At 37.1% G+C, this 12158-nt stretch overlaps 1 protein-coding gene across 2 annotated transcripts in view; it reads right to left on the reverse strand.

Annotated features, from left to right (window-relative positions):
- Window positions 1–1724: 1724 nt before the first annotated feature.
- UBR5 (ubiquitin protein ligase E3 component n-recognin 5) overlaps window positions 1725–12158 on the reverse strand; it is a 104393-nt gene continuing 93959 nt past the window's right edge. For both annotated transcript variants that reach the window (XM_087825318.1, XM_087825319.1), the window contains exons 52-59: window positions 10879–10939; window positions 8798–8973; window positions 8496–8580; window positions 7502–7657; window positions 6622–6735; window positions 5050–5194; window positions 3635–3720; window positions 1725–2891 (exon numbers count right to left, since the gene is read on the reverse strand). In XM_087825318.1, the coding sequence (XP_087681444.1) occupies window positions 2679–2891; window positions 3635–3720; window positions 5050–5194; window positions 6622–6735; window positions 7502–7657; window positions 8496–8580; window positions 8798–8973; window positions 10879–10939 (1036 nt within the window). In that variant the 3' untranslated portion in view covers window positions 1725–2678. The remainder of the gene's footprint in view (window positions 2892–3634; window positions 3721–5049; window positions 5195–6621; window positions 6736–7501; window positions 7658–8495; window positions 8581–8797; window positions 8974–10878; window positions 10940–12158) is intronic.

Genomic DNA, 12158 nt, shown 5'->3' on the forward strand with positions numbered 1-12158 from the left:
GCCGGGCATGGCTCAGCGGGCGAGCATCGACCTAGGATCCTGGAGATCGAAGTTCGACTCTGGGTCAGGGCACACAACCGGGGTGCCGGCTTGGTCCCCAGATGGGGGGGGGGCGGGGAGGGTGCAGGAGGCAGCCGGTCAATGAGGACTCTCTTCATTGATGTTTCTCTCTCCCCTGCCCTTTCCCTTCCTCCCCCTGAAATCAATAAAGACATATTTTAAAAATAATAGTAAGATGTGTCTTCCACTTAAGATTTCCTGAGCAAGAACATGACAGATCTGCATGAACAAGTCCCACAAGAGCATCTTAGGCCTACAGTCACCTGAGAACAACTGCCTCAAGGGAAGACATGTTTGAGTTTAGACCTAGAAATTGCTGACTACCTTTAAACACACACACTATCTTTAGGAGAGAAATGTTTAAGGGCAAACACTAAGTAGTGAAATCATACTCTTAAAAAGCCGTCTTAGGTCTGCCCCATAAGCCATTATGCTGGAGTTTCGATATTCAGATGACTTAGGAAAAAAGAGCAGAAGTAGCAAAACTTTGAAAACCTTCAGTAAAGTTCATTCTTGGTCTTCTCTTCCTAAATTTGTTTTCAATTCTATTAGATTTAATCACTAAGCAAGACCAAAAGAGAACTTTATTTTACATGACTTTATTTTACATTTAAACCATTTTATGCTTTACTTAAAAAAAAAAAAAAAAAAAAAAAAAAAAACCTCACTCTGCTTTTAATATTCCTAAAAGCATTTTAACCAAAATCTTGATTCAGGAAGACTTAAGACATTTTGCATTATTTTAAATATTTTCATTCTCTCAATAATTATTAAAAATAAGTTCACAGTTAGGGTTTCAAATGTCCTAATCATATCTAGTTTGTTCTCATTTCATATTTTATCAATCCCATAATGTGCATACAGAAATTAAGGTGATATATAATCTATTTCAGACATACCAGTGATCAGCTCTTAATCTAATTACTATTTCATTTACTCAGAAATAGCATTTAGACATAAAAACCAACATTACTTTGTAAAATAACTTTTGGCTAATTTACATAAATCTAACAGCATGTTGTGTAAGTTTTAAGTAATACAATGAGTTTCACTATCATTTTCATTTTTAATATTACGTCAGCAAGGCTGAGAATATCATGTGCTTCAGTCTTCTGAAGGAAGTTATATGATAAAAGTGTAGTGCCTTTGAACATGAAAAACATCCCTAAGGCCAGTTCTATGAAGGAACTGAAAGGTAGGAGAAATTCCAGAGAATCTCCCTCCTCATTTTCAGTATGTAAAGTGACTAGTTTAAGTCACTGTATTGAAGACTGAAGAAAACTGCATTTCATATTGTGCCACTGAACAAAGCTACTAAAACCAAAAGAATTTAGAGAGCTTGGTCCTACGCTACATAATTAATGGGTCGTCAAAAAAGAGACTGTCACATAGTTATTTAGTGTGAATTAACTTCCTATGCCAAGTAAGGGTCCCAACTTCACTTCCTCCATTTGTAAAAAGAAAAGGTGGCCTGGCCAGTGCCATTCAGGATTCTCTGCTAACTGTAAAATGTGGACTGATTTTCTTGTTTCTTATAGTCCATGTGTATATAAACTTTCAGTTCTTTAAATCAAAAATTTTTATGCACATAACCGTGTCAGTGTATTGCCCTCAGTTAAAAAAAATGTACAACTACATAAATAAAAACTATTGTTTCTTCAATATTACTTGACATTTCTTCTGTAATTTCTTTATTTAAAAAAGTAAATGTAACAAGATACTTAAAAAAGGCTAGATACAAAAGTAGTTAAGCTGCTCACGAACATTTAAAATTTTCCAAAATGTATCTTCAGTAATCATGATCTTATAAAACATTTTACAGTTATCAGAAAGTGCCCAGGCTGAGTTTACATAACTGAATACCTTAGTACAGATGTCTAGTTAGAACTGAAGTGCATAACCTCCTGACTGCTCATTGAAATAGGGATACAAAGGGGGGAAAAAAGTTGATTGTGATAAAGTATTGTGCATTGGCCCCATCCTATGTACAAAAAAGTGCCCTCACTCAAATGAACAATTACATGCAAAATATTAGTGATTTCATTTAATATCCTAGAGCTCAATGCAGCCAAAATAAACCGCAATAAGTGGGTTTTATAGGTGAAACTGATTTTATCTCTAAGATCTGAATGTCCAGAACTTTTTACAAGTTCCATATACATGATACACAATTGCAGCCAACCACAGATTAACCACCATAAAAAAGTTAAAATGAAAACACAGTACATACTTAATTTTTTATTTTGAAATTCCCTAGTCCCTCTATACAAGAACCTTTGCTGAAACACTTTCCACAAAGGCAGCAGTGAATTTTCAGAACATTTTACATTTTCCCCTCAGCAAAAAGATAAATCACAGTGTAAATTATGTTGTTCTGCTGTCATCTTTGGCTGGGGTTAGACCCAGAAGTTGTTAACTAGCAAACCATTAGAGTCAAATGTTGCCAGTGCTCCTCAGTCCTTCAGGCTACAAACTCAGCAAGGAATGTCTGCATTTAATCTCTTTAGGTACCTCCGGGGGTGTGACAGCATTGACTTCCATAAACTTTTATAGACAAATGGAAAAAAATCTACAAAATTAGCTAGTAATATTACACAGCAGTACATACTTTTTATACTCTACACAAAACCAAAATTCTTGGTCTTAATGGCGAGTAGCAATTTCTGTTTGAGAATCTGTTTAGAGGAATAGAGTGGGACGTAAAGTCGAGAAATGCAAGTATTTGCAGTAGGAAGATGTTGGTCATCTGGTGGTCTTATTGTGATTGAGGGCATAGGCTGAAATCCTTCTTCACTGGCTGGTAACGATGGGCTTGATGTCCAAAAGTAAACCTAAACAGAAATATAATAATTATAGTTTTGACTTTTAACAGATTAACATCCAAATCTTAATATGGCAATATACACACAAAGCCCCATTCTTGTATTAAAATTTGAGGGAAATGTCCCTCAAATTTCTATAAGAAAGTCTAGTGGAGACTTCCCTTTCAAGATTAATGGACAGGTTGATTTGGTTATGGATATATTTCAGGCTGGACATAGATTCCACTGACTTAGGATAGACTTTTCACTATGACCAAAGTTAAAATTACCTAATTTATGCTTCTAAGTTAATACATAATAATAAGATTAAAATCATAGGTTTAATATCCACAATCACAATAAAGGTATCTGTATTCCTAGTGTACAGATAGCAGTCAAGATACTATACTATTCAGAAATTTTGGAAAGGCTTGGTACTAGTCAAAAGGATGAAGGATGTATAAAAGGAGCAGCCAACATACGCAAGCAAGCACTACAGGGGGGAAAACGGGTCTCAACAGTAAGCTGGTGTTATCTTCTGCGACTAAATGTCGTATTACAGCCAAGATGTATTTCTCTCACTTGGCGTACAGCGTTCATGAACACTTCAGGTGTTCTGTTGTGGACTAGTAAAACAAAACTGCCTGTGATTTCTGACACTCTCATTTCTTTAGCCAAAATTAAAATAACCAATCATTACAAACTTTTAACAAAAGGCTCATACACAGTATTTTAAAACTGTATATTTTGTTCTACAAATTCTGTAAACTTACAAGATCCTGTCGCTCTGTCATGCTCATCTTCTCTACTATTGACCAGAACCAACGCTTGAACTGTAAGAGCTTCTCGGCATTTTCTCCTAAGAATGAAGAGTTAAATTCAATCTACTGTATCAGTAGTTACATTTTTAGTGTATTTCTTATTATAAAGACACACACACACACACACATATAATATTAAAGTGTCATTTAGGTCTAATTCCTAATATAGAAAATTAGGCATAATGTAAAACCTCTGTAGTTTATTAGTCAATCCTAACTCAAGATGAGCAAGATAAGAAAAATTAACCACTAGTCTCAAAATTGATAATCACATGACTTTAATTCCATCTGTAAGTCATGATTATTCTCATGATCTTAAGCAAGTGCTTCTCAAATTTTAATGAATTTACAAATCACTTGGGATCTTTTTAAAATGCAGATTCTCATTCACTAGGTCTAGGGGAAAGAGGGGGGAAAGAATTAGAAATACTGCATTTCTAGAAAGCTTTGGATGCTGCTGCTGTGATCTGAGGATCACATTTGGATTATCTTTAGATATATTCTTCCCCCTCCTAGGTTTTTGACTTGTAAATGAGACAAATTCTTACCTGAGAAGTACTGAAAACTATATTAAAAAGTAGCACAAAAACGATTACACAATGACCTACATATTGCCAAGCATGGAAAAAACAAGAAAATTTATCCAAATTTAACTTACTAGAATTTGACTGAAGCTGTTCGCAAAGTATGAAAAATAAAGGGGGAAAAACTGGTACCTTCAATGTAGGCAACAGTCTTGGACTATAGGTATAATCCTCTCATCATGAATTTCTTGGAGCTTCATGTTTTATGGTATAGTCACAGCTAAGAAGTCTATTCCTAGACTATAAGACTTCGAAAAGACAAGAGTTGCAGCAAATCAAGCACTGAAGGTAAATGTTATTGTAGGAGGATTATCACTACCTCTCTCTATTCTTTCTAGGTTCTTCATGTGTTTTGTGCTGCTATGTCTTTGTAAGTGCACTTTGGGTCTAGTTCTACAAAGCAGACATCATGCAGTCAAATTCTTTAACTAGAGAGTTTAAGAGACCTCAACTGGGTAAGTTCAATGGAAGTGACACATGGATTGTTTTTTCTGAATTAGTATATAAAATCCTTTTCACCCAGTTGCTCACACCACAAGGAATTTTTATTTTACAACCCATATATTCTTTAAAGTCTAGAAAAATTAAGCAATAAAAATAAACACTAAGCCATCATCATTCAATCGTATGTTAAAAAAAAAAATGTAAAAAAACCTTTTAAGCATCTGAGTAATAGAGCATTTCCAAAGCCCTGTATCTAAAAACTAGAAACTCGGAAAGTGCTGACTGACCAATCTATCTATGTAGCTTATTCCTTAAACAAACATTTCAGAAATGTCGTACCTGATTCATCATTGAAAGAGGTAAAACTGATCAGCATCTGCACATTGACTTCGCCACAGCCGTTTACCAAAAGCCTAAAGTCTTCTGCTGTTAAATCTTCCAGTGAGTTTTTTGGAAGCACATCTAGGAGACCTTTCCTCATTGCCTAGAGAATTTTAAAGATCACCCTTCATTACTATCGGTACTTTCCCATGTAGCCTTTATTGTTAAAGCCCAATATTTAAGGGAGGCGGGGGGGCGGGGGGAGAGGGGCAGTGCTTCAAGAATAGGCTTCATTTCGAAAGTGAAGTGTATTACACACCAGTCATCAACTGAAGCAGCTGTTTAAACTGTATTAATAACAAACAGGGTAGTTGTTGAATAAATAAGAACAGCTTCAATTTGTTTAACATGCTATCCTGTCACCATCCTAAGATAGGTATGATAGTAACAAATCAAACTTTGACACAAACCCAAAATCTAGAAGTTTACAGAGAAATTACCACATGCCAAGAACTGTTCTAAGCACCTTACATGCATTAATTCATTTAACCCTATCCTCAATTTGCAGAGGGGGGGAACCAAGGCACAAAGAACGTGAGTGGTTTACTAATGTCACAAAAGCTAGAGGGTGCTACAGCCAGGATTTGAACCCTGACAGTGTAACTCCAGAGCCTGCACAATTATTCCCAGCCCAAATCAGAAACACGACACTACCAGTCCGAAGTCTACATAAGCAAACATTTTAGCCTAGAAGGGGAAAGAGTTAATGTAGCAAGCTTGATGTTGCTCTTTAGAGGGCCTGAATGGCTCTCGGCTGGCATCTGGGAACTAACTTGGTTTTTGGAATCCTTACATTACTAACTGATGTGCCTGTGAATATCTGGGGCAACGAACCCTGCTGTACAGCTTGCCTAGACTATTGGAGCGAACAGTGTGACTCACAATGAACACGTGCTTCCCTCTCAGAGTCTGATTTCCAGTAATCATGTCTGGTTGTGCAGGCAGGAATATGCTAATGGGACTGGCCTCCAATTAAAAAGCCTACTGACTCTTAAGAGGGATTCCCTTAGCACAAACACTGCACATGTACAGCTGAATTCACTGCTGGAGGAAGAAGCGTGCTCTTTGAGACAACCCATGTCCCCAGAGAGAGAACTTTGGAAGCCTGCACCTGGATGCCTCTATACACTCTGCCTGATACATTTTTTCCCCCTCCCTGAGAGTCTTTTTGCTATAATAAACCGTAACTACGAGTGCAACTGCCTCTGAGTCCTAGGAGTCAATCTAGTAGGTCAGCAAAAGTATGGGTGGTCATAGGACCCCAAAACAGTAGTCATTTCAGTCCCATAAGCATCCTTTCCAAACTTTTGCCCATCAAATTAACTCTGATGATTACATGGTTTTTCCAAGTAGTTTCACCTAAAAGTAAGTAAGAGGCCTGGATTCTCAGGTATAATTTACATTGTAAAGTCACTTTGGTTTAAAAATGTTGACCGTTTACAGGCAGCTGAATATACTGAGCAAGTTTGCCACAGACGAAGACACACAGACCCTCATCAGATCAAGTAACACTTCTTAGAAAACACTTACATGTAATGGCTGTTCTGCAACGACCAACATTCTGTGCTCTGCATACTTCCGCACATACTCATACACATTCTGGGGAGTCACTGGTATATTTACACCATTAGGAATAAGTTCAACCTGTGAAAATTTAGCAATGCCATTTAAAAGTAATTTTGTCAAAGCAGTAATAAGTTAACAGTTTGTATGGTAAGTGGGAAAATGCGCCGCTTCCCAGGACACATCCAGCTCCCCCTCCTCCCCGTGGGGAACACAGTGAAGCCATCTGGACGCAGGAGAGACCTTGGGAACCTGGCGAGCAACTCAGCCTAAGAAAGGCCAAAGAGAACTGCTTCTAGAAGTGAGTCTGGACTGTAAACAGCCAGTGCTTGGTCTCAGGCCCATCACCCTCCCCTGCACGCCCTGTTTCTCTGTTTTCTGTGCTCTATAAAACCTTGTTCTGGGGAAGTCTGACGGTGGCAAAACAATAGCACTGGGCAGCCGCTCCGACATAAACGTCACCGGTCAGCTGCCGCCGTGAGCACCTAAGTCCTATAGACCCGTGTCCTCCACAGCCAGTCCTCCAGGTCCCTTCTTCGGAACCCACGAACAATAGTTGAGGTTTTCTGGGACCTCAGCACTTTAACACAGTTCATAAAGCAACTTCCTAATTTTTTAAATTTAAAGACAATTCCGTATCTGACAAGAATCTAAGAGAGACAAATAACTACAAAAAAACTCTTCTGCTTCTCAACTTGTCTCTTGCTCTCTGTCTGTAAGTCTCCGCTGTCTTTTCTGTGTGTCTTTTTCTTGGCTCGTATCTATCTAAACTGTTTCTATATAACATAAGCACAATAAACCAACCAAATTCTCTTGCCAGAATTAGAAAACTACGTAATTGCTTTACCTGTCCTCCACCCTCTTCTTTACACAGGTCAATTGCAAAAGCCAAATCCATTGCTGAGAAAACAGCATCAGCATCTGAACTCTGAGAAGCGAGGATAAGTTGCCGCAAACTCTCGTACATCACAGGGTCAAAAAAAGCAAAATCATGCCAATTGACCTAAGTAAGTAATCATACGAAAATTAATTTTTTCAATCTTTACTGGATTCATTAGTAAATTAAAATCCGTGATAAAGAATAGTTTGAAGATATGCTGATAAAGAATAATCTTCCAATAAATATATAATAACTGATTTAAAGCAGTAAAATTTAATACATCTTTGGTTCTGACAATACATTTTAAAGTATGAAAAGTGTAACATATATTTTGAAAAATTTAAAGCCAATAGTGTAATTTTTTTAAGTTCCAAAATAATGTTTGCAAAAACCAGCACACTAATTATTAAACAATGATTATGCCGAGAAACTGGTCCTACACTAAATATGCATCCAACCCTTAATAATTATAAAATTCAGATTATTAATTCCAGATGATAAATCTGATGCTCAAAGGAATTCAGTAGCTTGCTGAAGATCATGTCATTGGGTTAAACTTGAGTCTATTTGATTCCAAGATCTTTTCCATAAACCTTGTTAAAGGCTAGACATAGTAACACGTGTATGCTGCTGAACTTTAATCCCAGTTCTTCTTTACACAAGGACATTTTAGCTAGAACGCTTTTTAGAATTCAGTAGGGTCAGGTCTTTCTTTTTTAGGAGAATTATATATGTGTGTATATATATATGTACACACACATGCACATATATGATATTGCTGTATTAACAGAAAACAATAGGAGGTTTGATTAAATAATGCTTGAAAGTTATTTATAATGGCTATAATGCTTTAAAACTTAACACAAAATTAATGCCATAATCAGTATGCTAGTATATAACTGTTTCAGAATAGGAAATTTTTGCAATTGTAAGAGCAGTCTGATTCATTAAAATCACTTACTTTTCTACCAAGCAACACTTTAATCACATGCCTATTCAACGTGATAGGACATAGTTCATTCTGTAACAGACACAGTCCAAGAATCCTAAAAATAAAAACAGTAAATATTTAAATTTACAAATAATTCTGGAATATGTATAACACCTCACAGAGATAATATACATATAGCATTGAGAAATTTTCTATAGCCTCACTTCTAATCAGTGTGAATCAGTATGCACATTTAAAAAGCTAATATATTTTAAAAGTCTCATTAACTGAAATTTTTTAAAAATTCAAATATAAGATTAGAAGTATTTTACCTGCCAATGTTTCTGAAACAATTCAACCTTGCTTCTGTGTTTTTGCCAGGTCTTGGAGTATAAAATCCTCTTTTTCCAGGTTGGTAAAACAAAGGGGCATTGTCATCACCATCATCTGTGTCATCTAGATCCATATCTACTACACTGCGACTAGAGCCATGACGCTTTCGGTTTTCCTAGTAACAGTATCAGAGATTAAGTCCCAAGATTAATTTTAAAAACAAAACATATGAACTTAAAATCATTCAAAGTGAAGTCAGGTAGGTAGAGCAACATTCATATTTAACTGTATGTGTGTAACATACTAACGGTAAACTTTTAATTCATCCTCTCAGAACTGTGATGTACAAAGCTTGTGCACGTTAAGTCTTTAACTTCCCAGCTCATATAAATAAAATCACTTTAATGGACCTCTGGTAGCTTCTTTCCCTTTAACTCCTTAAAGATATTTTCACTGGACGTAGAAGCCTAGAGTGATCATTTTTAAAGCACTTTAAGGATGACGTTCCATTCTCTTCCAACCTTCCCAGTTTCTGATGAGAAATCCAGTCTTTCCAATCATTGTTTCCCTCTATGTAAGGCACTGTTCTTTGGCTGCTTCATTTTACAAAAGCAGTTTGATTATAATGTGTCTACACATAGTTTTCTTTCAGTTTACCTTGTTTACAGTTCATTGACTTTCTTGAATCTATAAACCTGCCTTGCATCAAACTTGGGAAGTTTCAGCTATCATTTCTTCAAATACTTTTCCTGTAGCAAACTCTCTCTTCTTTTCATGGGTACTCCAACACATGAATGTCTGATCATTCATGGTCCCTGAAACAGTTCTGTTTGAAATCTTCTGCTTTCTAAATGGATAATTTCTAGCTCTAAGTTGACTGACATTTTCCTCCGTCATCTTCATTCTATTGACCTATCCAATGAACTATTTTCTTTCAGACATTGTACTTGTAATTCTAGAATTTTCCTCTCGTTCGCTTACAAAGTTTCTATTTCTCTGCTTAGAACCTCTATCTTGTCATTCCTTAGTGTTTACCTTACCTCAGAGAAAGAACATGAGATGTAAAGTCTTTGATAATTCCAGCAAGTGGGCCATCTCTAAGTTAGCATCTACTAGTTTTTTCCCTGGGAGAATTGGTCAGTCTCTCCTGGTTCTTTGTATGTTGAGTAATTTTGGAGTGTACCCTGGACTTTGAATATTGTTGTGAAAGCTGAGGTCTTGTTTAAAAGATATGGAGAATGTTGGTGTTTTGGCTTCAGGAGGCAATCGACCCGGTCAGCTTCAGGTTGGAAGTGCCGCCTTCTACATGCAGTGGTGACGATACCAACGCCGACTAAGTCTCCAAAGCCTTTCCTTGTACTGTTTAGGGTCTGCCCTGCAGTCACCATTCGAGGTAGCCTGAGCCGTGGACAGTGGTCTGTACTACAGGTTAGCTCTCACACCTCTGCTCTACCTTCCAGGTAACATGGAGTACCAATGATCAGCTTTCTACTCTCCCCTCCTTGAAACGATGCCCTACCAGTTGTTTTTCAAATTTTGATTTCCTTCTCCAAGCCGTGTGTTTACTTTTCAGGATCCCCATTTGTATTTTTCCAGAGTTTTCAGCTGTAAGCAGTTAGAGATGAGACTGCATTGGGCTTGCTCCATCCTGGCTGACAGTGAGGTTCTCGGGTCGCTGAAGAATGAAATGCATCACGCACTAAATCGCCTCCTTTACCGCTATACCACCTGTCGTGCTTTGTCTGCATCTTTGGCACTCAACTGCTGCTTTGAGGAATAAGTGCTAGGATTCCATATGGCCTCTCCTCCTCTGCTACTAATTCATGACATCTCTAAATTAAAGCTTAATTCAGGCTGTGCTCAAACGAAGGCGGCCAGTGAGTGGGGGTACACTGAGCCCTAACTAAACAAAACTTACTTGATTCTGTGCATGACACCTATCTTTGTTTTTTTCTCTACTATAATCAAGCCTTTTACTTATGAAGGAAGGCATAGTTCCTTCATAAATATGGCTTTCCTCCCCTTCTGTAATTCAAGTTCCAAGTGCTTATTAACAGCGCATGTACAAAATATCCCTTACCTGTACCTTTTCTGAGGAGTCTAATAATCCAAGATCCAGGATACTATCAGCTCCATTTTCCCTAAAAACAAACAAAAAGCCTGTCACATTCCAGATAACTGAAACTTCTAGAAATTAGTGTAGAGAAAACACTTGAATTTAAATTTACAAGAATTTATAAATACATTTAAGTTTTGAAGTTATAAATATCCAGGACACTCACTAATCTTAAAGCAGAGACGTAACAAAAGCACTAGATGTTCCAGGTATGGTTCAAGACAATAAGCTAAAGGTTAAGACAAAATAAACGTGGCCTTCACAGGGGTGCTAAAGCTTAAGCTTGGGAAGCATTGTAAAGAACAGAAAAATGTTCAGAAAGTAATCACAGCTGGAATCAAATTCTTTAGTGTATTATTCTAGAATACTATTAACTTCACTGTTCACTCTGTAAAACAAGGTAGGTGAAGGGAGCAACCATATGATGTAGTATTTGCACTCCATATAACACTACTAGATTAGCAAACCTTATATATATTTACAAAACTCTTTTATCAAAATATACATTCCTCTCAACATTTTCTATGATGGGCTGAGCTATATCAGTGTGCTGATACCTCCAGAGACACAGAAGAATAAAGAAATAGTGCATAAAGTCTAGAGAAGAAAAACAGTAATAGCAAAGAAAATAAACTTCTAGCAATAGTTTTTGGCCTGGACCATTCAAAGTCTGAAACGGGAAGTGGCTGTTTAGTTTCAGTGCTTAGCTTTCCCACTTTCCATCTCTAGCACTAGATCTAACCTAAGTTCCTCATTCAAAATCATGACTAGGAAGAAAAAAAGAAAATTTCATCTAAAATACGGGACACCTTAAAGCCTCAAACTGGGCATTAGGGTAGCCCCAGGGTAGAAGGCACAGCACAACATATCTTCCTAGTACGACATATCTTCCTAGTATCACTTGTTGCCTTAGAAAAGATGGGTAAGTCATTTAACTGTTAGAAATTAAAAATTTCGTATTAGAACAAAGGTATTACACAGTGGAGAGCAAACACGTGCATGGACTGAGATAAAGCAGGAGGCCTGAAAGAAACTCCATAACTTACTGCAACAACTCAGGGACTGCACCCCAATTCCTTGAGGTATTTAGTCTCTGCCATGAGGGGATCCTGGTGGAGAATCTGAGATGCACTTCTTACAATTTCTAAATATCAGGTACGGAAGGGATGCTGAAATTCGACCTTTCTAATACACGTGAAACTCAGCTCTCTCAATCATGGATTTTAAGCCATCTCTTAAAAAGC

Source organism: Miniopterus natalensis, chromosome 16, assembly GCF_054644295.1.
Source record: "Miniopterus natalensis isolate mMinNat1 chromosome 16, mMinNat1.hap1, whole genome shotgun sequence".
In the NCBI taxonomy this organism is placed as follows: Eukaryota; Metazoa; Chordata; class Mammalia; order Chiroptera; family Miniopteridae; genus Miniopterus; species Miniopterus natalensis.